This window comes from Ochlerotatus camptorhynchus, unplaced genomic scaffold, assembly GCF_037179485.1.
Source record: "Ochlerotatus camptorhynchus isolate MF236.1 unplaced genomic scaffold, CSIRO-AGI_Acam_v1.1 ptg000213l, whole genome shotgun sequence".
Taxonomy (NCBI): Eukaryota; Metazoa; Arthropoda; class Insecta; order Diptera; family Culicidae; genus Ochlerotatus; species Ochlerotatus camptorhynchus.
The window spans coordinates 5,663,661-5,689,706 of NW_027040703.1; the positions used below are offsets into that span (position 1 = coordinate 5,663,661).

The 26,046-nt window shown below is 40.4% G+C and overlaps 6 protein-coding genes across 7 annotated transcripts in view; 2 read left to right on the plus strand and 4 right to left on the minus strand.

Annotated features, from left to right (window-relative positions):
- The window catches only part of Ptp61F (Protein tyrosine phosphatase 61F), a 64,939-nt gene extending 61,379 nt beyond the window's left edge, over positions 1 to 3,560 (minus strand). For both annotated transcript variants that reach the window (XM_065224668.1, XM_065224666.1), the window contains exon 1: positions 2,768 to 3,560. In XM_065224668.1, the coding sequence (XP_065080740.1) occupies positions 2,768 to 2,899 (132 nt within the window). In that variant the 5' untranslated portion in view covers positions 2,900 to 3,560. The remainder of the gene's footprint in view (positions 1 to 2,767) is intronic.
- Positions 3,561 to 9,508: 5,948 nt separating this feature from the next.
- On the plus strand, positions 9,509 to 10,675 carry LOC135703483 (pre-mRNA-splicing factor ATP-dependent RNA helicase DHX16-like). Its single transcript, XM_065224728.1, has one exon. It carries the CDS (start codon positions 9,509 to 9,511, stop codon positions 10,673 to 10,675), a length of 1,167 nt encoding a protein of 388 aa, XP_065080800.1.
- Positions 10,676 to 11,518: 843 nt separating this feature from the next.
- On the minus strand, positions 11,519 to 12,189 carry LOC135703484 (cysteine desulfurase-like). Its single transcript, XM_065224729.1, has one exon. The coding sequence runs from the start codon at positions 12,187 to 12,189 to the stop codon at positions 11,599 to 11,601; it is 591 nt and encodes a 196-aa protein (XP_065080801.1). The 3' UTR covers positions 11,519 to 11,598.
- Positions 12,190 to 15,107: 2,918 nt separating this feature from the next.
- Jwa lies at positions 15,108 to 15,900 on the plus strand. The gene is made up of 2 exons (XM_065224603.1): positions 15,108 to 15,563; positions 15,664 to 15,900. The coding sequence occupies exons 1-2, from the start codon at positions 15,137 to 15,139 to the stop codon at positions 15,798 to 15,800; spliced, it is 564 nt and encodes a 187-aa protein (XP_065080675.1). The 5' UTR covers positions 15,108 to 15,136; the 3' UTR covers positions 15,801 to 15,900.
- A 341-nt stretch (positions 15,901 to 16,241) lies between these two features.
- LOC135703406 (zinc finger protein ZFP2-like) lies at positions 16,242 to 18,730 on the minus strand. The gene is made up of 3 exons (XM_065224602.1): positions 18,570 to 18,730; positions 17,762 to 18,510; positions 16,242 to 17,697 (listed from the first exon to the last, which is right to left on the minus strand). The coding sequence occupies exons 1-3, from the start codon at positions 18,717 to 18,719 to the stop codon at positions 16,719 to 16,721; spliced, it is 1,878 nt and encodes a 625-aa protein (XP_065080674.1). The 5' UTR covers positions 18,720 to 18,730; the 3' UTR covers positions 16,242 to 16,718.
- A 4,738-nt stretch (positions 18,731 to 23,468) lies between these two features.
- On the minus strand, positions 23,469 to 25,924 carry LOC135703404 (zinc finger protein 62 homolog). Its single transcript, XM_065224601.1, has 3 exons — positions 25,703 to 25,924; positions 24,817 to 25,625; positions 23,469 to 24,755 (listed from the first exon to the last, which is right to left on the minus strand). The coding sequence occupies exons 1-3, from the start codon at positions 25,853 to 25,855 to the stop codon at positions 23,627 to 23,629; spliced, it is 2,091 nt and encodes a 696-aa protein (XP_065080673.1). The 5' UTR covers positions 25,856 to 25,924; the 3' UTR covers positions 23,469 to 23,626.
- Between the last annotated feature and the right edge of the window lie 122 nt (positions 25,925 to 26,046).

Here is a 26,046-nt window from a genome sequence, read left to right on the forward strand (position 1 = left end):
ATAAATTTTTTTCGACATAAAAAAAGACATTATTGACGTCACAAAATGGCGGCAAACAGACCCCTGTTAGCCGCAAACGCCTGGACGGGCGAAGACTTTTCTCTGGAACGGCTTCATCTGAAACAGATTTCGTGATGAAATTAATAATCTGCATAAGATTCTCTGGAGCTTCTCCCGTTGGCAGCAAAAAATCTTGCAAATTAACAAAATGGCGGCCATATGAAAAAAACAGGCGATTTTTAGCCCGCTTTTTTGCAGCTTTAAGGTGCTTCAAACAATGTTAAATGTTAATATTTTTGGCTGAAAGTGGGAGAAGCTCCAAAGAATTTAATAAGGAACAAAATGCGCAAAGATTCAAGTCAATATCTCTTATAGTTTCTGAGAAAAATCTTCGCCCGATAAAAAAATGTGGTTTCGAGAAAAACGCGTTTAAAGTTTTGACTTTAGTTAAAACCATTTGGGGGTCCTTAAGGGGGTATTCCCGATCTTTTTTTTCAAAAAATCAAATTTTTTTTTTCACGTTTTTTTTGTACTTTAGACTATATACTTTCATCCCCCCAAGCCGTTTTCCGATCAGCGAATTCGGTGTCCAGGCATAGCTGACTAATGGTAAGAACCCCCAAATGGTTTTAACTAAAGTCAAAACTTTAAACGCGTTTTTCTCGAAACCACATTTTTTTTATCGGGCGAAGATTTTTCTCCGAAACTATAAGAGATATTGACTTGAATCTTTGCGCATTTTGTTCCTTATTAAATTCTTTGGAGCTTCTCCCACTTTCAGCCAAAAATATTAACATTTAACATTGTTTGAAGCACCTTAAAGCTGCAAAAAAGCGGGCTAAAAATCGCCTGTTTTTTTCATATGGCCGCCATTTTGTTAATTTGCAAGATTTTTTGCTGCCAACGGGAGAAGCTCCAGAGAATCTTATGCAGATTATTAATTTCATCACGAAATCTGTTTCAGATGAAGCCGTTCCAGAGAAAAGTCTTCGCCCGTCCAGGCGTGTGCGGCGAACAGGGGTCTGTTTGCCGCCATTTTGTGACGTCAATAATGTCTTTTTTTATGTCGAAAAAAATTTATTTGTAAACTTTAATGTTCAATAAACAAGAATCCCAAAGAGTTAGGCGCATTACTATTCATTTTCCTTGAAAAAAAAATTAATTGAAAAACAGGCCGAAAAAAGGCAAAAGATTGGGAATACCCCCTTAAGGCAGGAAACAAGAACATTGCTTGAGGAATGTTTTGGTATTTTGTCGCCAGGCATAAAGGAAAAAAAGTTTATTGTCCATCTTTGGATCCTGAGATCTTTTGATATATTTGCTGTTAAAAATATGCATTTTAGCAGCTACTACCATCTCTTTGTACAGCATTGAAGAAGATTCTATTCATAAAGGTACATACGTATCTCGTGTTACATCACGTTTACCATATATTCTAGATAGAGCAGGAATTAGGGCGTAACAGCTTTTGTAAACAATGACTTCTATCGATGATTTCTAGGAATTCAAGGCACGTCCACGCATACCAACCTAACCATCGGATAGGGAAAGTCTTTCCCTACCCGATGAGGATGTTGGTTTGAGTGGGTGAGCCTTAAATATCTAGAAATCATCAAGAAAAGTCATTGTTTACAAAAACTGTTAGGCCCTAATTCAAGCTCTATCTAGATATCTATAGATAATACGTCTGGTAGGAAAAACAGGCACATGGACAGTTGAGGGAAGAGGGTGTTAAGAAATGTTTACCGACAGTGAGGGAGGGGTTTAAATACTATCTACAAACCTAGATGAAATGGATGTTTATGGAATTGTCATAATTCTACATTGCAAATTTGAATGCATGCATGGGGTGATTTGATTTCTATCTTGAACCAAATTAAAACCAACATTTTTCATTACTATTTCAGATGATGAAATGTTTTGCTACATAGCCGCTATCTGAGCTGGATCTGATTTAAAAGTTATCACTGCCGTACCCACTTCAAATCACTTCACATTGATACAGACTTATGTGGATCGGTGGACTTATCTGAACAAAGTGAAACAAAAATCCCCACTACACCGGAAACGATAACCTTACACGTCACTTCTGCTCAGTTGTCGGACAAAGTACGAATTATCTCGAATGTAGCAATGCACTTATCATGCCGAACAAATACAATTGTAGTAAAACTCTGCGAAAGTTTAATGAAAATTCTCCAGCAAATAATAGTTTATGAAAGCAAATCATACCATCACGCGAACTGGAAAACAAACTCCAACAAGAGGCACATTTTAAATTCCTATAAACCTCAGTTCCATGCTTTGGCTTTACCTTGAACCAGCAGACGCAAGCCCACGAGTGTAAAAGTAAATGCATTTCGATTACAGAGAAACATGCATTTTCCACTGGCCGCTGCCTTTACAACTACATAGTTACCAGCTCTCTTGCAGCACAAAACGGCAAAGCCCCTCAAGAATTACGACAGCCCGTGACTAATTTTTCTTCGAACGTGTTTACCCGTGACACACTCTACTCAGGAACAATGATCTGGCAAGAGGCTGCAGCACAAAGTACACAGACTTCGTTCGCCATCGCTTTGGGCTCGAGGACACATACCGAAAAGTCGTCGGTCGGTGGTTCATGAACCGTGGGTGCACCGGGGAGAAAAACCGGCTCCCAATGGACTTGTGCGTGTGTTGTTGACGTTGTATGCGCGCGCGGGGGCGGATGGCGGGATGAAAAACAAAAAAAAAAATCCCAATAGAGAGGAAAAACGCCACTCACCTGAAAAACCAAAGCCCAGCCATGGCGAGATTCGATCTCGTTGTATTCCGCTTCGATGCTGTTCGTCCCGCTGCTGCTGCTGTTGTTACTGCTTGAGGTGCTGCTGCTGTTGGTCGTATTGTTGGAACTCATTTTGATTCTCCTATATCCGTTCCGTGGTTCTCTTTCGCCTACGACAGGAAGCGCGTCCTACGAGAACCACCAGACAGACCCACAAGAGGCAATAACCGTCCCTGCTGCACTTGTCGGCGATGGCAAAGGCCAAAGACACTTTTTCAGTTTCAAGATTTTCAACGCGAAAAAAAAAGTATTCCACAGGAGCAAAAATAATAAAGCAACACCCTCTCCAATAACACACGCACACTTTATGCTCTCTTTCCAACCTATTGCTAAAATATTCTTCCACTACAAAATTACTGCTGCTTCTCTTCTTCCACTCCCGTTGATTTCTCCCGAAAAAAAAAACCACTGCTTCTTTTTCCTCTTGCTCCTCGTCAATCGGAAAGCTCTTTTCTTTTTTTTTTTGCTGAACAAAATGCACACTTTTCACCGTAAAAATTCCACTTTTTCACATCGTCTACCTCAACACTCGATCCAGTTCGATGGATAATAATCTCAGTATAACCACGATCCGTTCCTTCCACAGCAGATCATGATTCTTTTTTCACATCCGACGACGACGGACCGCGGCGACGATGATGGCTGATGTAAAAGAAAAAAATCCAGCTCCCTCCGATTCGATTCTACTACGCGACTTTTCGACACAGCCACAGGAGACGGGCTTTATAAAAGTGAAGAGCACGCACGCAGCACACCAACACACGAACAGTTTTGACAGTTCTTTCAACAGTGCACTCAGTTTGTTCCAATGATTATCCATCATTAGCAACAGTCATCACCCATGGGTGGCTGGCAACACGGCGATCGATGATGAACGTACACGGAACCGAAAAATTACCCAAAATTAAGTTCTTTTCACTCATCTCCCATGTACCGTTCCTTGATATAGCTGGAATTAGGGCGTAACAACTTTTGTAAACAATGACTTTTCTTGATGATTTCTAGGAATTCAAGGCACACCCACACAAATCAACATAACCATCGGGTAGGGGAAGACTGATGGTTCTGTTGATTTGCGTGGGTGAGCTTCGACTGTCTAGAAATCATCGATATAAGTAATTGTTTACAAAAGCTGCTACGCCCGAATTCCAGCTCTATCTTTAGCTATAGAGATTCCCGAGGGGCATCCCACTCTAAACTTCATACCTAATATCAGTAAAATATTTGTAAATCCCGTGTAAGTATTCTTAAGTATTTTTAAGTATTTTAAACCATGGCTATAAATTTCCATCAAAGTAACACTTATTTTTTGATGACCGGTTGCTAGTGCATGTGTTTGTTGTTGTCGGTCGTCTTGTATTTATAGAAATAGAAGTGTTAAGTATTTTTATTATGTGTTTAAATTAGTATTATTTAATTTATATTTTTCAGCGATTCAGCTTGTAAATATGCTTCAAGAGCTGGTTATAAAGAATGATATTTTCAGTACAAGTTGAACGATGTTTACCGATCGACTGAACTCAAAGTGTGTATTGGCTCACATATACCCTCTCGGTGCACAAAGATCCTGCGATGATGAATATTGGTATATTCAAATATGAGCGTGCATTAGCTGACCCGAGCAAAAATTTGAGATGGCATGAGAGAGACAACTAGTACTTTTCTCTTTCTCTCTCTCCCTCTCGTACCGTGGACCTTCCTAGCAGCGAATCATCTGACTACGATTTTGTTTTTGCAGTATCGAGGAACTGTTGCCGTGAACACGTGCAGGCCTGAGAAAATGCAGGATGAAAAGTTTGTCGATCTACCGGGTGTTGAATGGGAATGGCCGTTTTGACTCTCCTTTTGAAAAAACTACTAAAATGTTTATTTTGAAAAATTAATGCAATTATTATATCACATTGAACACAACGTTTTAATTGTTTTAATTATACGTAGGAAAACAACGAAAACTAAATCCATTCGTTTAAATAATTCTGACTATGTTGCTTATACTGTGTCCAGTGGCCTTTATGGGATTATTAGGGGAAAGAGGGACATAGTGAACAGGTGGGGCATAGTGAGCATCCCACACTTTGGCTCTGGATCTCCAGCTGCATGATACAAATCAACTGGTAGTAGGTTCAATATCACTATGATATTGATCCTACCACTAACCAATTTGTTCCGAACGGCCGGAAGTTCAAGCTGGTGCACGGGATGCTCACTATGCCCCTCTTACCCCAATCTAATGTAATAAACATGTTCTGCGTTTAGAAGGTGGAAAGCTAAGATATTTGCATTTCCGCAATACGCCCATATTCTCGTTTAACATACTGTCCGGACGTAAACGAGAATATAGGTGATAGTATGGTCATATGGTTTAGTACATCCAATTATGTTCTTATCAGGCATTGTCATAGTCACACAGCCAAGAACCGAGCGGGAAAAAAGAACAACACAAAATTCACTATTAGATTGGTTATACAAATTATGGAACTCGAACGAGTAACAACAAGGGTTCCAATGCCTATCAGAATTAATTCTTTCTGGTACATGGTGAACAGATTACACCGAAAATGGTTCGGAACACCTAAAGCTGTTCACGCTCTTAATCAAATGAATGTTAATTGTTTAACAAATTAACCAATATCCACACAAAACGCCTGACATTGGATAAACAAGCAAATTAAATTGACATAGCAACCAAGCAAATAAACTAACGCCAGATATTTCTTAAGTATTTTTAAGTATTTTTGGGTATCTTAGATATCACTAAGATCTTTATATGTATATTAAGAAAAATACAAAGTTTAGAGTGGGATGCCCCTAATAAACAAATACCATAAACGAACTGTATCCCGGATGGGTAAACTATCCCACAAATGGTTTGGATGATATTCCGAATAGGTCGTTATGCTCTCTTTTATGGTTATTTTTATTAGGGTTGCTAAAGAATGATTGTGTCAGTGATTTGTTTTCATCGGGAAAATTTTCCGCTATGAAGTTTTTTTTCCCGATTAAAACATTTTGCATATACGTATACGTGACGTAGTGTGCGTACGATAAACGTCAGCAATCTCTATACGCCAAGTTCGTCCCTCGTTCAAAAGAAAACAGACCTTTTGAAAAAACAAACTGAACTACACTCAAAAAATTTATCACGAAAAACTATTTTCGGTGTACTTCATTCCATTTACTGGCCTCAGTTGGACCTACTAAGGCTCTGAACCATTTGGTGGATTATTTTAACTTTTGGTTAAATTTGACAGATGGAAGTAAAATTTTGCTAATTTTAGACTTGATGAAAGATCAGCAAACTTTCCAGCAAAATAATGCTGCAGTATCTTGCAGAAATTCCAACTTCTGTCAAAATGACAACATTTTACTGAAATTCAGTAAAGATTTCAGATTTCATTTTTACTGATTTTTTAGCAATGCCAAATTCTGTCATTTAGCAGCATTTTGCTGAATAGACTCAGTAAATCGTTATTTTTCTTGCTAGGAGCACGCAGCTTCTCAAGAAGATTGTTGATACAAATACACAAATAATAGAGAATCACCAACAAGATCACCCGGCTCTTTGCCATGTATACTTTATTAGATATAACCAGTGTATTTACCAACATAATTTTAATTATTTCCTCCTCCTCCTCCTTCGATGTAGACGGTGGTGCTTACGTACTTGCGACTGTGACGCTAACAGTTTGATAGTTCATTACTGGGTGTCCAGCAAACCGTTTATGTTAGCTGTATTTTTCGGTAAAAAATATCGTTTGCTGTCTTTCGGTAAATCATTGCTTTGCTGATCATGATCCAGCAATCCGTTTTACCAACAATCAATACGAAACTAACGATTTTAAATTGGCTCACCACTTTAGTAGCCTATTGGTCCCAAGCAAACGATTAACGTACCCTATTCTAGTTGAAATTCTATTACTACACTATGTTTGTTTTGATTCGCTATGAAAGTTTGACAGATAATATCAGGGGTGTGTGGATTCATGCAGAACATGCAGGGGTGAGTGAAATAGCTTGGGACTGCTTGGGACCGTTGTTCTGGTACTGAGTGAGCCAAAAATAATAATGATTTTCTTCGGGACCCAGTGGTCTTAGAGTTACCTCTATGGTTTTACTGCCTAAGGTTGTGAATCATTTGCCGAGTTAAATTTATCTCGTAGTTAAAAGTGACATTTCGAAAGTTATTTTCTATGTTCGTAAATCCTCGTGCTGTCGATTGACCGGTTTCGAGCCACGGTTGTCAAAATTTAACTTCTTGTCTGTCCGAAATAATTATTCTCAGATAGAAGGGTTAATCGATAACTTTCCATCTGTCAAATTTTAACCAAAAGTTAAAAAAATTCAGAGCCTAAAACATCATCTTTGATCTACCCGTTTCAAACTTATTGACCATGGATCTGAAATAAGAAAATTAATTCTGCACAAATATCAGGAGAATTCCTCTTGGTCTAGTTTCAGTAGGCCTACACTGATAAAATTTCAAAGATTGTTTTTATGTTTCCCACACTTCTTCTTCTTCTTATTCTCATTTCAAGCTTATTGTTTAGTGCGAAGCTTAGTGCATATTAGCACAAACGAAGTGACAGACGGAGCGGCTCGAAAACTTTGGTGACTAACCTGCTATTGCAATTTTTCAGTGTAACACATGGCAACACCACTACTACCACAAACGAAGTGACAGACGGAGCGGCTCGAAATTTGATTTGACGCACTTACATTTACAATTTTCGAGTGTACCTCACGGCAACACTTTCTACTCATATGTACTAGATTAAACTAGGGGGTACCGCCTGTTATCTCTTTTTCTCTAACAAAAATTGAAAGGGAGAGCCTGTTGTCAAACAGCATGTCATTATATCGCTTCTTTTGTATAATGAAAGACCATAGGCCAAAATGATTAGGGATGAACACATCGGGTTAACATTTGCTTACAAGTAAACGATGTTGAGCTGTCAATGACTCGCGCTTGTTGCAATTGTTGCTACAGATTTCTTCAGTCCGTGCTAGAAGCCTAAGTCACAGTCATTCGCGACCGAGAAGACATAGACATCGTTGTTGGATGCCAAACAGAACCCGGCCATACTCGGTATGCTGGTATACATTCACTCCTCCGTAGCGGAACTGGAAGGATCCACCCAAGCTGCCGGATATCAGTTTTGTCTGCTCCAGCTTCTTCTTATTATTCTGCAGAACCAGACAGTGCGAGTACTGGTCGTGTTTGCCAAACCAACCGGTGGAATACTAATCTGAAAGCCGATTTCTTAGGCACGTTGCATTTGTCGCAGTAGATCGTCACTTGCCGCTGCACTTCCATGGAGCGGATTACAATCGCCGTGGCAGTAGTTTCGTCGTACAGATCGATATCAACCCGATAGGTTTGGCCGGCATACTTCGCGTAGTGACGCTCGCTCATGTCACGGGGAATCCTTTCCGAACAGGCGGCGCATTGAAACTTCTGTACGAATCGATCGGGACATAGGATTTGATGTCACGCTTTTGTCTCTTGCTGCCTCGACTGCTCAGCTTCTTCTTATTCATCATTCCAAACATTTTCCGGTACGGGTGCGGGTAGTGGATGTCCCTGTCGAATTGGTTGATTAGACGAGATCATCGTCATCGACAAGTACCAGTTATCAAACTTTCCAGTTATCATGCAGATGAAGTTTTCAACGGAATAATCTCTTCCACCTATGCAGCACAAGCTCGGTTAACAATCTGCGGCAAGTTTTTACGTCGAAGCAAATGGGAAATTGGAATTCAATCTGAAATTGAAAACCAACCCTAATAAAATTGTTATGGTTATTTTGCTTAACGACGATAATACCCCAAATCCAAACCATTTGTTGAATAGTTTTATTATTTGGGTTTTCGTTCATGTATGGTAGTTTTTTATTAGGGAAACAGTAAAAAAAAGTTGTTGAATATTACAGCAGTTAAGCTGCACATAACATATACACATTAATCCAGTCAGTAATGTTTTACTGGGTTTTTGAATTGCGGACTGTTCGAAAAAAGTTTAAAACTCTGCAGGAAATTCAAAAATATGAAACTTTTTCTGAACTTGTACAGATAAAGTTCTGTTAATCTCATTTCTTTTTTTTTTCCTTTGATTTGTTTTTCGTCGATCTGGTTTTCCGTACTGAGCACCAATGCTACCGATGCCAGCACTGATAAAAATCCCCTTATACCTTTTGGCAAATTTCCATTGCTGATTATTAATAAAATGTATAAGGCTACCACCAACCAATTTGTTCCGAACGGCCGGAAGACCAAGCTGAGGCATGGGATGCTCATTATGCCCCACTTGTTCACTATGCCCCTCTCATAAAATTCACTATGCCCCTTCCATAAAATCACAACGAAAATCATGGTATATGAGAAATGTACAATAAAAAGCTGCATGGCACAGTTTGCCCAATCGGCGGGGTACTTTTTCAAGTGCCCTTTGTGCAACAACAAGGACGACTTTAGTCAGCAGATGCAGCAGCGTGGCATTTATATTCCACTGCCACGAGGAACTTCCGTCGAAAACTTCGAGGAACTTCCGTCGAAAAATTGCTTCGAGCCAAACCGGTCGTATCAAATCGTTGACTTCTTCGGATCCAGGATCGCGTCAAGCGGTTGGGTTCCAAACTCAAGGAACTACTCATCCTTCCCATTTATGCCAATCTGCCGTCGGACATGCAGGCGAAAATTTTCGATCCAACTCCACCGAACGCCCGGAAAGTCGTACTGGCCACCAACATCGCCGAGACATCACTAACCATCGATAACATAATGTACGTGATCGATCCGGGCTTTGCAAAGCAAAATAATTTTAACTCCAGAACCGGGATGGAGACCCTGATGGTCGTGCCCATTTCGAAAGCGTCTGCCAATCAACGTGCAGGTCGAGCAGGGCGCGTTGCCCCTGGCAAGTGCTTTCGTCTGTACACAGCCTGGGCATACAAACACGAGCTGGAAGACAACACCGTCCCGGAAATTCAGCGCATAAACCTGGGCAATGCCGTGCTAATGCTCAAAGCTCTTGGAATCAACGATTTGCTTCATTTCGATTTCCTCGATCCTCCACCACATGAAACGTTGGTTTTGGCATTGGAGCAACTTTACGCCCTAGGGGCATTGAATCACCACGGTGAACTGACCAAACTTGGACGACGGATGGCGGAATTTCCGGTCGATCCCATGATGGCAAAAATGCTGCTTGCTAGTGAAAAGTACAAATGTTCCGAGGAGGTGGTGGCCATCGCTGCAATGCTATCGGTGAATGGAGCCATCTTCTACCGACCGAAAGATAAAATCATCCACGCAGATACGGCCCGGAAGAACTTCAACCACATGCACGGGGACCACTTGAGTTTGCTGCAGGTCTACAACCAATGGGCCGAATCGGACTACAGCACTCAGTGGTGTTACGAAAATTTCATTCAGTTCCGTTCGATGAAACGAGCTCGCGATGTCCGGGAGCAGCTGGTTGGGTTAATGCAGCGAGTCGAAATCGAAATGGTTTCCAGTCTGCCGGAAACGACCAACATCCGGAAGGCTATTACAGCCGGGTACTTTTATCACGTCGCTCGGCTCTCCAAGGGGGGTCACTACAAAACGGCCAAGCACAATCAGACGGTGATGATCCATCCGAATTCGGCACTGTTCGAAGAACTGCCTCGTTGGGTGCTGTACCACGAGCTGGTGTTTACGACGAAGGAGTACATGCGGTCGGTGATTGAAATCGAAAGCAAGTGGCTGCTGGAGGCGGCACCGCATTACTACAAACCGAAGAAGCTCGAGGATTCCACCAATAAAAAGATGCCGAAAACGATCGGTCGGGCCACGCTGACCGAGGCGTAGGTTGTGATGAGACGGTTTGGGGTAAGTAAAGAGCATTTTTCGCACTATGTATTCAACGGGAATTGTTGTTATTTGCGATGACATTATCCTACCTAGGGTGTCGGGTGTAAATTAGTGATCTTTAGGGACAAATAGGTGAAATATAAGGTTGCTGCAACCATGCTATATTGTATGTCAGTAGAGAGCTTCATAAGGCTAGCCCGTCTAATCCCAGTCGCGCTCCTTTCCGTTTCTTCAGGTCCGGTTAGGTGGATTAGGTATTCTCTGGCACGCCGAAGCCAACTGCAGGGCTGTTACAAGTGTCGCAAATTTTGTGCGGTTTTATAGCTTTTGAAGTGCGGATTTTGCGGAAAGCTTATCGACATTGAACACATTTTTTTAAATGATATTTTAGCTTGCCCAACCAACTATTAATAACTTTACTGCTTTACTTCTTTATTAAATAATAGAAGGTCTTTCTAAACGTAGATTTTCCTGGAGTCTTCAAATAATTAGAATCGAAACTTAGTTGAATTAACCCTAAGTGGAACTAATCCGCGCCAAAGCAAATCTGAGATGGCAGTCCACGAATACCTCAGATTTGCGAATTTAGCGTAGTCGTAACAACGCCGTCCTTGACGGGAACTAACAAAGTTTATACTATTTCAAACAATCGCTGATAGGAAGTTTTTTTCGCCAAGTGAATGATGAAATACTCACAATGATTTCACTGTCTAAGATTTATTGCTGTCTCTAATAGCATATGTAGCAAAGCTATACATTATTTTTCTCTCGTCTCAATACCTACTTACTACCAAAAGTGGATGCGTTAATAACACAATCAATGATTAACAATTAAAAAAAAACCCTCACTGAATTCAACCATACACAGCAGAACATACAAAATCAAATCTCTCTTTAAAATATGCCCCGACCCGTCCGCTCTAATGCTGCGACCACTGGATCGACTTGATGTCGATATCTTCCTGGATCATCTCCCACAGCGGGGACATCTCTCGGAGTCGAGTCACGTGCTTGATGCACTTTTCAGCTATGTAGTCGATTTCCTCGATGGTGGTAAACCGTCCGATGCCAAAGCGAATCGAGCTGTGAGCCAGATCTTCGTCGGCACCAATCGCACGCAGCACATACGACGGTTCCAGCGAAGCCGAAGTGCAAGCCGATCCACTCGAGAGGGCAACGTCTTTCAGCGCCATCAACAGCGATTCACCCTCAACGTATGCAAACGACAGATTGATACATCCGGGATAAGAATGAACTGGATCGCCATTGCGGATGACTTTCGGTAGCGATGCGAAGATTTGGTCCATCAGGCGTTTCGAGAGGAACTCCATCCATTTGTGATCGTACTCCATTTCACGGCTAGCGATTTCACAGGCTTCCCCCAATCCAACGACCAGTGGAGTCGGAACGGTTCCACTTCGAATGCCACGCTCCTGGCCACCTCCGCTCTGACTGGCTTCCACACGAACTCGAGGACGAATGCGAGTTGAATGCGAGAGGCTCCCAAACATACAAACTTTGCTCTTTCATTATCACGACGTTCTTATGCATAATCTAGTGTGACGTAACGTTGGAACACCGTGAGAACGAAGGAGTCGACTACATTCTTTCTGCCGCACCTATAGTACCGCACACGGTTCCCGCGCTGACTGTTCCTTACTTTCTCACTCTAATCAAAATTTCCTTCGATGAGTGAGAAAACAGCACCCCGTCAACGCGAGTGAGAACGCGAGTTGCCAGATCATTGCACACAAAACCAACTTGAATTAATTCAAATCAAAAATACTAGCGAACCTGGCGGTGAGCGGCTGAAAGTGGTCTAAAATTCTATTACAGAGAACCACCTTATTTTAATTAATTTCTTCGGAGAAAGTCGTCTGTAACTTCGTTTGTGCTACTACTGGATTGTACCACATGGCAACACTACTACCAACAATCAATACGAAACTAACGATTTTAAATTGGCTCACCACTTTAGTAGCCTATTGGTCCCAAGCAAACGATTAACGTACCCTATTCTAGTTGAAATTCTATTACTACACTATGTTTGTTTTGATTCGCTATGAAAGTTTGACAGATAACATCAGGGGTGTGTGGATTCATGCAGAACATGCAGGGGTGAGTGAAATAGCTTGGGACTGCTTGGGACCGTTGTTCTGGTACTGAGTGAGCCAAAAATAATAATGATTTTCTTCGGGACCCAGTGGTCTTAGAGTTACCTCTATGCTACTACTACTGGATTGTACCACATGGCAACACTACTACCAACAATCAATACGAAACTAACGATTTTAAATTGGCTCACCACTTTAGTAGCCTATTGGTCCCAAGCAAACGATTAACGTACCCTATTCTAGTCGAAATTCTAGTACTACGCAATGTTTGTTTTGATTCGCTATGAAAGTTTGACAGATAAAATGAGGGGTTATTGGTTTTTCCTATGTTTCAAGGGGTGATTCGACAAGCTTGGGACCGAAGATAGTACCAGAGGTGAGCCAAAAAGTTGAGCACGTTTCTTCGGGACCTACACACTTAAAATTTTTCGCCGAGATTCCAACAGCCGAGAAGTTCTGCAATTTATTTTGCTGACATTCAGTAAAACAATTGCCGAGACTCAGCTAACAAATATCATCTGGCTGAGATATCAGCTAACAAACAGATATTTTGCAGATATATCAGCAAAAGTAAATGCCGAGGTAATCGGCTGTTGGAGATTTTACCGAGCTAGATTAAGTGTGTACTTGTCTTAGAGTTACCTCTATGCTACTACTAGATTGAACTAGCATTTTCCCCAAATGTACTAGAATGTTTTGGTTCTATCTCTTTCACTCTACTCAAAACTGAAATGCATAAAAAAATGACAAAATGATACGCACTCTTTGCACACTGTCAAAGAATCATTGTACACAAAATCAAATTTGTTCAAATCAAAACAAAAAAACGAACCCATCTGGTGGATGATGGCACAAGCTTCCAAGAAAATTCTATTACAGTGAACCACATTATTTTAATGGATTTCTTCGCCAGTTAGTCGTCTGTCACTTCGTTTGTGATTATAGTTTTTTGGAAGTGAACCTTACAAATAATGGGTTGTTAAGAACCATTACCATTCAAAATTCTTGTTTTTTCCATACATTTTCGGAAAGAAAACTACACTAAAACCTTTTAACTTATGGTTTGAGAACATTAATGGTAATGGTTATGGTAACCAGTAAGGTCCATGAATGGTTTTGTAACATCGATCAACTTTATGTGGAATATATCGCGAATTGGTTGCCTGTAAATTACTGATTACCAATTCACGATATATTTCACGTAAAGTTGAGTGATAATACAAAACCATTAATGGACCTTACTGACTACCATAACCATAACCATTAATGTTCTCAAACCATAAGTAAAAACGTTCTAATATAGTTCTCTTTCCGAAAATGTATGGAGAAAACAAGAATTTGGAATGGTAATGGTTCTTAACAACCCATTATTTGTAAGGTCCGCTTCCAAAAAACCATAACACATAAGGTTAAAACTTTATCACACAAACGTTCATGTAAAGTTCCATAACCATTTCAGTTGAAGTTTAGCAGGGATTATAAACAATTTATAACCATTATCGGTAAGGTCATGTGATGGTTCGCGTTTATGCGGGCAGGGAAGTCGAGAAAATTTCCTACCCGAAAGATTCCCTCGACCGGACTGGGAATCGAACCCGCCACCTCCGACTTGATAATCACCCATATTCTTGTTTTCGTTCGAACCGTATTTTCCATACAAAAAAAACTTTTTTTTTTGTATGGAAAATACGGTTCGAACGAAAACGTCCTAACTGCTTTGATCGATTCTCTTCATCGACTTTCTCTTTTGTTAATAACGCAGCTGCAAAACCTTTCCCTGTTGTATTTGATGTTTTGGACGCTAGATAAAAATCTCCGTTTTCAAACTATGCGGTAAAATTAGCACGAAATCTGTTTGCATAGCAGTGGTTATCAAAAGAGATAGTCGATGAAGAGAATCGATTAACGCAGATAAGATTCGCCTATTATAACATCGACTCTGATAACCCCCACCTCTTAAATTTAGTGTTAAAAAATGTTTTTTTTTTTGTTTTTTGGAACGCCCTAGAGCACAAAGATCTTAATATTTTCACTATTCGCCACCAGAGTCCACACAGCAAAAAGCTGAAACGTCACCAACACATCATCATCTGAGTCATCATCATCAGTACAGTCATTGCGTCGTCGTGAATAAGAAAGAACACAACATTTTGATTTTTCCTTCATCGCAGATCTTTCCTCGGAGAGTTGTATTTTCACAGCATCACAGCGTGAAATCTGTCTCATTGCGGTAAATTGGTAAGTACTTTATTGAATCCTACGAGTAAGAAAATATTTTATTTTTAGAATCGTTTTCGCTCGAAGGCAATCATTCTTGATTTTTTTTTCCAGATACAAAAGAACCATGACCACCCAAACGGGAACTAGCCTTCAGCTGGCGCCTCTGCGCTCAGTGAACGATTTTCTACTGGAATCGGCCCGTTTTCAGCTGCCCAACTTTCAAGATTTCGAAAAATGGGGAAATCGAGTAGTTAAGAACCTGCTCTACTATCAAACCAACTATCTACTGATGAGTCTCGCCGTATTCCTCGTAATCGGATTGATTCATCCGTACAAGGTGGTCCTCGGGATGATAGTTATAATGGCACTGTTGTACGTTTTCGTCAAATTCTTCGCGGCCGAAGCACGTCGATCGGTTGGAGCAACGAGTGGCCAACAGCAGCCAAACAAGTGGGCCGTTCTGGGAGGAGTGGTCGGATGTTGCTATCTGGTGCTGTTCATGTTCGATGCTGTCCTTATCGTAATGTTCGCCGTGCTGTTACCGTTCTCACGTAAGTTAGGGAGGATGACATCACTCTTGTGTTGCCCGCCTTGTCGTCACCCTCCGATTAATAAGCAATTGAGTGGGTAATTAATCGCGTCTGCTTTCAGTGACCTTCGTTCATGCTTCTTTGCGATTGCGAAACATTAAGAACAAACTGACCAACACGATTGAGATCGTTGGAGCCAAGCAGAGCCCGATGGGACAGTTTTTGGAAGCCATGGGATTGATGCCAGATGCGTTTTAACTCTTTCGCGAACTACACTTGGCGCTAAGGCAGCTGCTATGCATCGATAAGCCATACAGAATTAAGTGATTATCGAAACCAAAATTTGATCGTCGTTGCTGAATTTTTGTTACACGTCGTGCTTCTGAGCAAATTTTGTTTTTGTTTTTTAAGGAAGATCTGATGATCTAGGTTTACCTTAGAATTTGATTTGTTTAGATGTATACGTATATAGTTACCTACGTTAGCACAGTAAAAGCAACATACAACAATCACCATACTGTTGACGCTAGTCAAACGTCCCTATCGAGTGGGTGAATACATTTGAAATACAGTGTTTGTCTTTCTCAGCTTAAAAATTGTAAAATTATAAAATATATTTTGATCAAGTTCGAAAACAGGCTTTTTATTAAGGCGCATATTGGCAGGTATCCAAAAAATCACTCAATTGTGCTACATTACTCCAAACGCCATTACCCTGAATTTCATTAATACAAAAAAGGGAAGAAAACGAGCAGGAATTTGAAAAATTACCTTGTTCAAACAATTTGCCATGTCTAGAATATTAAAGAATATCAAAATTACCTAAGCCTAGAATTTCACTGCAAATCTTAACCTGTGAACATAAGCTCGTGACTTAGAATTCTAAAGAATTGAAAAAAGTGTTAAGGGCTCAATTCACGATTTATTTAAATCGAATAGAATGAAAAGTTCCGCGGAAATAAATTCTTAACCAAGGCCAGCTATGTAATATTAAGATCGTGCAGCCTTTTCACAGACCTGGTGAAACCGACGGTGTTTGCAATTGCTCCATCAAGCTCAGATAAATTGGATTTTTTTTTCTAAATAAATCGTACCTAGGTGGTGTGTTAGGTAGGAATTTCGAAGCAATGATTCAGACATGTTAAACCATCTGTCGAAGTTGATGAGAAAATATATTTACTCAGATGTAACATGCACATCATTAGCCTCGCAATTATCATGCAGCTTTACTGCTTTCGCGTCAGTCGGCTGTCCCGGATGACACCTTCGACAGTGCATCCGCCGAGTGTAAGCCGAATTGAAGCCCAACTCACAATACCAACATCGGTACGGTTTCCGTCGAGTGTGAGTCATGGTGTGACTCTTCAGCTGCTGAGTACAAACGAATGCCTTGTCACATGAGTCGAATGAACATTTGTAGGGCCGTTCCATGGTGTGAACCAATCGGTTGTGGTTTATCAGTGCCGCATTGGTTTTGTACTCCTTTTCGCAGCCCTCGTAAGGACACTTGTACGGTCGCTCATTCGTATGCTTTCTCCGGTGTGCAGCCAGGTCGCTTCTAGTGTTGCAACGCTTATCACAAAACTCGCACAAGAAGCGAAATTCTTTCGTATGAATATAGCGAATGTGCGCGTCTGCTTCATTCCTCGATTTGAACGAAGCCCCACAGTGTTCGCAAATGACGGGCAAGTTACGATGGTCCCTCCGGATGTGACATCTCAGCGATGGTTTCAATCGATATCGAGCGTCGCAATCACTGCACTTAAATTTGTACTCCAATTCAACGTCGAGGTCCTTTTTTTTCGCTTTCCTAATTCCGTACACCTTATGCTCTTTTCCCGAATGGTTTTTGAGATAAGTTTCGTTGTAGAACGATTTTTCACAGGCAGCACACTTGAAGATATCATCCCACAGTCGGAGAGCAAATTCCTCACAGTTCTCAAAGGTGCCATCTCTGTGCTTCTCTTGGTGATGTTCGTGCTCTCGACGACCAAGGAAGCACCTTGCACATTGATTGCATTTGAAAATCTGCTTCTCGTGAACCTTCCGAAAGTGTGCCAGCAGCATACTGTAGCTTCCGAAAGCTTTCTTCCTGTCGCAAAATTGACACGGTGAGCTCATATGAATCTTCTGATGCTTGGACAGTTCTGTCTTGCTGAAATGGATTAATAGATTTATACGCATCGCGCTGCTCATCAACAGTCAACAGTTTAACTTACGTTTCAAAAGCTTGCTCACAAAGAGCACACAGGTGATTGGCCGTTTTCTGTCCGTGAGACTCCATCAAATGGGTATTTAAATTGTTATATCGGCAGAACGTCCTGCTGCACATTTCACATTGCAATCGAAGCTCCTTGGGTTTATGCACTGCCACATGATACAACGCTTGGCTGTGGCGGGCGAAAACCTGTCCGCAAATTTTGCAATAAGCTCGATGTCTCTCCTTCGCATGCTGAACAGCTTGTCCAATAACGACCGGCGCGCAGTCGTGTATAGTACAAGGCCTCCTTTTAACTTTGCTGCTATCCTCTTTGACTTTTTTCGTAGCTGGTTCGTCAAACAATTCGTCCTGTTCATCACCCACCTCAAACTTAAGCTCCAACTCTAATTCATCCTCGTTTTCAAAACACCCATTCTCTGGTTGTTCAAATGAACCTTCCGAGACTTCAATTTCCTTCTTGACATCGATCACACAATCGGGAAGTAGTAGACTCTTTGCCAGTACCGTCATCAGCTCCTCCTCTGATCCATCAACCCGTTTGATGAGGTTCAATCGATGCAGAATACTTCGACACTGTTCCGAGTGCAGTTGGTTCTTCAGTGATGTCAAATTTCCGAAATGCTTGGCTTCTGACAGCGCAACAAGAAGCTGCATATTGGTTTCGGTTTCCGCGTGGAATTGTAGGATGTCGTCGACCTTCCGTTGGCATGTGCGACATATTCGTTGTGGTAGAAATTCCTCAAAGTTCTACGATTGAAAATTGTTAATTTCACGAGAACATGTTTCCTAAAACATCGAAATATTACCTGCTTGCTTTCCGGAAACCACCCATTGAGAAAATGACGATAAGTATTTCCGCTAGCCTCCCCAATGGCATCCACTGGAAATGATCTATTTTTTTCAACAACGCTTAGACACACTCGACAAACGTTTGAAAACAATATTGATGCGCTCATGTTCACTTTGGAAAGAGCAAATAAATAATTTATTAAATAATATAAGAACCAAAATGGTCGCTGTATACACGCTATTTCAAAACTACCCAAATTTTAATAGAATCCACCCAGATCAACCAAAACTGAACCTACCCAAAAATGGGTAAACTATGTTCCGAGTGACAAGTTGACAAATGGACTACATCGACATGAATCCGATCGACTTTGTTCATTTGTCAACTTGTCACTCCGAACATAGTTTACCCACTTTTGGGTAGTTTCAGTTTTGACCGATCTGGGTGGATTCTACCAAAATTTGGGTAGTTTTGAAATAGCGTGTAGAGCCTCTTATCACAGAGAACAGACGTTGAGACTCGAACAAAATTTCTCTAAAAACTAGTGTAAAGATTCCTATTCGACTTAAGCGCCACTAACAGCGACTTCCCCACGTAAAAACCCTGTTTGACAACGTGATGGCGCTGGCGTTGCACAATTTACACTAGACACTAAGTGCTGGTAGCGCCAAGTGGCAATTTTCAACAGAAAATGTATCGATACTAGAGCCAAATTGGTCGAAAGTGGAAAATTTGTAGAGGAAATCAGGAGATGCTAGCGCCGAGGCTAGCGCTACGTAACGGCGACGTTTCCACTTAACTTTACACAAGTTTCTAAGCGAACTTGGACGTCTGTTCTCTGTGGCTATATTCAAAAGACATACGGAGATGATGATATGATGATATGGAACTACCACTCACTGTAGCAAGACAACTGTCGGTAGACTGTGGACTATCCTCGCTGTTCGACTTGATCAAGTTAAATAAACTCTAATTGAACTCAACCTGCCATTGTATGAAGGGCCGAAAACGGTTTGGGTGAATCCGTGAGCAACATCACCCTCGTTCATCCATGGGATAAATGAGAATCTTCTTACAACAACAAGATCATACAACCGGTAAAAAAACAGGCAATCCAACAGAAGGATGTGCCACCAGTAAAACAAATCCAATAAATATACAATGATTTTCATTGTCATTGTAACCATGATATTTGCTGTCAAAACATTGGACATTTATGTTGATTACCATAAAATCACAACGAAATTCATGGTTCAAAACAATGAAAATCATGGTTTTGATAAATTTACAGTTAAAAAGGAGGTTGTTAAGTATCTTAACAATAAAAAAAAAGTTGTCATTTATACTCTCCCCATCCATTTCGCTTCAATCGTCCCGTACCCAGCATTTAATGTCACATATAATAATGGATTGAATGAAAATTGAAAGAAAAATAAAGGAAAAGATAGCGGCACCGGTAGTGTAGTGGTAAGCGTGATTACCTCTCACCCCAGAAGGCCTGGGTTCAATCCCAGTCGGCGCCGCCGGGATGTTCTTGAGGCATAACATCTCTGATCACGCCTTCCTTCGGATGGGAAGTAAAGCCGTTGGTCCCCGGTTCATGAGTTGATGGGTCGATAGGTAGGGTCCAGGTGTGGGAGCTGCCTTCCTGGCACGTCGGTAGCATTGGTGCTCAGCACGGAAAACAAGATCGACGGAAAAAACAAACCAAAGGAAAAAAAAAGTTGACAGATTACATATAAAATTCGTGAAAATTAGCATTAAATCATAATTGTCATCAAGCCTGCGTAAAATCCTTCCAATATAACATTCGAATTGAAGAAGAAAACGTCTTTACGATCAGGCTGATGTGCATTTTTGACTTTTCCAGATGAACTTTCATAAGATATATTCATTTCATTTCATGGCTCCATTAATGCTGCATCGTACATTATGATGTAAACAGAAGTAAATTTCTCAATTACTCAAAATAAAGATGATTTGTCATCTTGTTATCACTTTGAAAACCATCTAGCACCATTTTATAGTACACTCAGGTCTTTTTTTACACGTGGAATACGGTCCGTGTAAAAAAAACCTACGAGATTTTGATTTTTCGCATGCTTAAATGTTTTTAAAAAATCGGATTTTGATGCCATTTGTAATTAAAGCATGATATGGTCCATATAGACATTTTAAAAATTTCTGTATTTACACCAAAAATTGTGATTTTTTTTAAGTATGCCATTCAATTACAAATAGCTTGAAACGGATAATGTGATTGGAATCAAGTCGATAGGTTGTATCGTTGTCGAGAAATCGTTAAAAACGTACCGTGTAAAGCCTGGTACGCAGCTGAAAAGTAATGACGTTTTTACGTGCTACGGGATAGGACACGGAATGCAAAAGAAATTACTTTTCCTCAGCATTTCTTGACCCAGTACGCAGTTCAAAAGAAATCGGTAAAGGAAAGATCGATTACATTAGTATCGTGATCGACATGAAGGTGGCGCATTCCGAATGCAATTTCACTTTCCTTGCGGAATAATGGTCTGATCAATTATTCCGTTAGGTAATGTTGGCGTTTATTGCAAAACTGATGTTTTGGATGCATTTAAACAACATAAACACTAATAAGTGTTGATTTCACAATTTGACAACATCTCGCTATAATCTCAAAATTTAGCAGACTATAGTTGTCAAATTTTCTTTTGGGAAAAATCCTCAAAAATTACTTTTCCGTTTTCTTTTCAGCTGCGTACCAGGCTTAAAGCCTGGTACGCAGCTGAAAAGTAATGACGTTTTTATGTGCTACCGGATAGGACACGGAATGCAAAAGAAATTACTTTTCCTCAGCATTTCTTGACCCAGTACGCAGTTCAAAAGAAATCGGTAAAGGAAAGATCGATTACATTAGTATCGTGATCGACATGAAGGTGGCGCATTCTGAATGCAATTTCACTTTCCTTGCGGAATAATGGTCTGATCAATTATTCCGTTAGGTAATGTTGGCGTTTATTGCAAAACTGATGTTTTGGATGCATTTAAACAACATAAACACTAATAAGTGTTGATTTCACAATTTGACAACATCTCGCTATAATCTCAAAATTTAGCAGACTATAGTTGTCAAATTTTCTTTTGGGAAAAATCCTCAAAAATTACTTTTCCGTTTTCTTTTCAGCTGCGTACCAGGCTTAAATCGTGGAAAACCGTGTAAAAAAAAACCGTGTAAAAAAAGACTTCAGTGTATTGGGCGTGTTGAGTATATCAAGTTCCGTTACGTTTTCCGTTGAAAATTGTGAGTATCAATATGTTTGCCTTTAAAAGGCCAAAATGAACATTTATTGAACATTGGCGTCCTATAAAACCAATTCTCCATTACCACCAGCATGATACAACCTTTCCTAAGTAAATTCACTTAATTTTCACTTTCATCTTTTCATCAAATTCACTTAATTTTCACTTTCATCGCACATATTCACCATTTTCCGAAAAATGCAGCTGCGCAGGAGGTAACATCTCCCTGTGGGTGCAAACTTGTTATGCATAATATTCCATGAAAACGTCTCCGATCCATACCGAAATAATAACAGTTAGTTTTCTTCAAACACGTTTTATTACACGATTCATGCAAAAGTTTCCACGAGAAATTATTAGTTTTTCTTTATAGACCGATTTGCCTGTTTTATTTGGAAAATTTGGAAACTATCCTCCTCCTAGTAGTTCTCGCTTCAAAATGTAGGTGGCGAAAGCTTGGAAAAGTTTCACTGCAAGAAGCCAATTGACGAATCCAAGCAAAGCCAAAACTGGGCATGCGACACCTAGTTTTCAGAAGAGATGAACTAGCCTCAGGCTAAAAATCTCTAAAATAAAGATTTAAAAAAAAAAAAAACCTAGTTTTCAGGTCCGCAATTACAAAAATGATGATGTACCACAGATAACAGACGTCCAAGTTCGTTCAGAAACTTGTTTAAAGTTAAGTGGAAACGTCACCGCTACGTAGCGCTAACATCTTCTTTTTTTTTAATGCTTTATTAAAGAGATTTTTAGCCTTAGGCTAGTTCATCTCTACACTAACATCTCCTGATTTCCTCTTAAAATTTATCACTTTCGACCAATTTGGCACTAGTATCGATAAATTATCTGTGGAAAATTGCCACTTGGCGCTACCAGCAAAGAGGGTTTTTAAGTGGGGAAGTCGCCGTTAGTGGCGCTTAAGTCGAAAGTTTTTAGAGAAATTTAGTTCGAGCCGATACTGTTCTCTGTGGATGTACTAATAAAAATGTCATGCAATTTGACAGATATCAAAACGTCATTACCATTTTCACCCACTCGCCATCTGTGAGTCAATCGTCACTTCGATTCTTCAATAGCACTCTTCGATTGCATTTCAGCAACAATCAGAGGAAGGTAGAAACTCATTCGGGGGGTAATGGTGTTCGGAAAAGTGACACGAAAAACCCTCTTAGCGAAAAACTAGAAATTGTGGTGGCATTAGATACTTTATTTTGGACATGAACTATCCAGTTGGCTAAAAATCTTCCTAATAGTCTTAAAACAAAAGTTGCTCTACTAGATTAAATAATTGCAATTAAAATCATAGAGAACAGACGTTCAAGCTCGGTCAGAAACTTGTGTAAAATAAGTGGGAACGTCGCCGTTACGTGGTGTTAGCAGCTCCTGATTTTCTCTATAAATTTTCCACTTTGGCGCTAGTATCGATAAATTTTCACTTAGTGTCTAGTGTAATTTGTGCAACGCCAGCGCCATCATGTTGTCAAAGAGGGTTTTTAAGTGGGGAAGTCGCCGTTAGTGGCGCTTAAGTCGAATAGGAATCTTTACACAAGTTTTTAGAGAAATTTTGTTCGAGCCTCCATGTCTGTTCTCTGTGTTAAAATTAAACATTAATGTTCACAGATGTATTGCAGTTACGAGGCTGGTGACTCTATATTCGATGCAAGAAAGATTTCGTTTTGGCAAAAAAAAAATTAAAGTAGATTTTTCGTAAATCGATTTGCTAGGTTGAGATTTTCCGAGCATCTAGGATTGAGATATAGATGTGTTTTTGCAACAGAATGCAGAAATATTTGCCTAATCAACCGTCACAAGGACCCCGCTTGTTTGGGGTGGTATCTCCGGTTGTGAAGTTTCCCTTTTGTCCACCTCTGTCTGTGCATTTGGATGAACTCTACTTAAATGTTTAGTCAAGTCATTTTTTCTGCGAAACGTCGCCTTGCAAACGGTACATTGCTCTTCCGCTTTTATGACCTTAGCCGGCACCTTTCGCTGTTTGCTACCAACTACCAAATGAACCCTAGCCCGATGTCTTCCAAGGTCCATCTTCCTTCGGAACACCTGATCACATTCTTCACATTGGAAAGGCATCTCCTCATTGTGAACGGCCATGTGCTTCTTTAGGTCGTTATTGTTGATGAATGCTTTGTCGCATTCGCTGCATTTGGCCGGTCGCTCAGTGGTATGCATACGAATTATGTGATCTTTCAATGCATGGGATTGCTTGGCGCGATAGTCGCAGTGAGGGCATTTGTGTTTTTTCTCCGCAGCGTGAGATTTCAGATGCTCTTTTAGTAGATAGGCTTGGGAGTAAGCTTTTGAGCAGTGTTCGCATTGGTAGGGAAGCTCAGTAGCATGTTTATTAGCTATGTGTGCGGTTAGGTAAGAATGGTGTTTGAAATTTTGACCGCAAACATCACATATGGACTTCTGATTGCCCATGTTGTGTTCCTTGTGTTTATGGGACCAAAGGGAGTTTTTAAATCGATACTTTTTACCGCAGATATCACAACTATATCGGAGAGCAAATTTTTCTCGCTCCTCTTTAGATCTCCGCTTAACCGTGGGTCGATCTGGCTTCTCCACCTGCGAACGGTTGTGTACTTGATCATTGTGCTGCAGTAGGAGTTCTTCGTTGGTAAATTGTAGACTACATTGAGGACATTGATAAAATGTAGCACTGTTGATGGCATAGATAGTAAATCGCTGTGGCTTTTGATTGTTACTACGTTCGGAATGCTTCATACGCATGTGGCGATCCAAAAGAGCACGACTCAACGAAGTATGATCACAGTGGTCACATGTAAACAACGTGTCTGGATGTTGCTTCCGGGTGTGGTTTATCCAACCAGGAAGATCAGCAAATGTTTCATCGCAGAGCTTACATTCTCTATGTTCGTGCAAATGGAGATGGAGATCTTTTTGTCTGAAACACAATCCGGTGAATGAGAATGTAAAAATCATAAATTTGTAAAACTTCTACTTACTCCATGAAACCTTTTCCACAATACTGGCAATTGAAATGTATTCCAGTGTTGTTGTGCACTTCTCTTATGTGCACCATCATACTGCCTTTGGTGGTAAAAGTTCTTTCGCAAAAGTCACATTTGGCCTTGGCTTCGTCTCCGTCATGAAGTAGAACATGGTTCCGGAAGGATGTGCGTGAAGCTAGAACTCTTCCACAAACGTTACAAGCGTAGCGGTGAAAAGTTTTCTCATGCTCCAAGTACGCGGTTCGATTCCCAACTAGATACTCTTTATTACAACCAGTAAGTGAACATAATTTATACTTTTGGCCACCTTTCCGAATAATTTTGCTACTTGGCTTGAGGTCAACTTTTTGTGTTTTCTTCCTCTTGCTCGTGGGTTCTTTATAGCCTCCTGACTCAGATTCATGCTGAGCTATGTCTGTATATGAATTTTCACTATCTGATTGCCGGTCAAAGACTTCCGTAACAATGTCATCAACTTTAACTTCTTCAAACAGAATATCGTTGTCTGTACTTGCTTTATCGTTGGTTTCAGTTCTGCAGCTACCACATATATTGTTCAATAGATTATCCAGGGGGAAGTCCTTGTCGTCAATTAAATTTAACCGACATAGATATCTTCTTAATTGATCCCCATCATATTTGAACAAATCGATCATCGGTTGTGAGTTTTTGTTCTCCTTGGCTTCCAGTAAAGCAATGGAGAATTTAAGAATCAGTGTCGTTTGCTGCCTCAAACTTAAGAAATCATCCAACTGACGGGAGCATTCCTCACATAGATGTGCTGGTAACCCACTGGCGTGTTCCTACAAGGTAACTTTTGTTGAAACATCTTTTCAGACGCATAGCTAAATAAAAAATTAAAAAAAAACATCAGACATACCTCTGGCGGGATAAAGGATAATTCATTCAGCAAGTCTTCATACGTTAAGCAGAGACCATCCTGATCGGATTGCACAGGGCTGTTTAGGTTGAAGTCAAGCACTGATTTGAAACAAATTCTGCACACCGATGGAAACTTTGAATAATCGTACATTTTTAAAATTCTTCTTGTGGTAATTCAATGTTGTACCATTTATATTGAATATTATGCATACACTTTATGCTGTTTGTTTTGATCGGTAAATATTTACTTGCATGCAGTTATGCTCACACGGCGAATGAGAACGACCCAAATTTGAGTTTAGTTCACTCATAATCGCTAAAAGTGCAGGAACTCAGCGATGA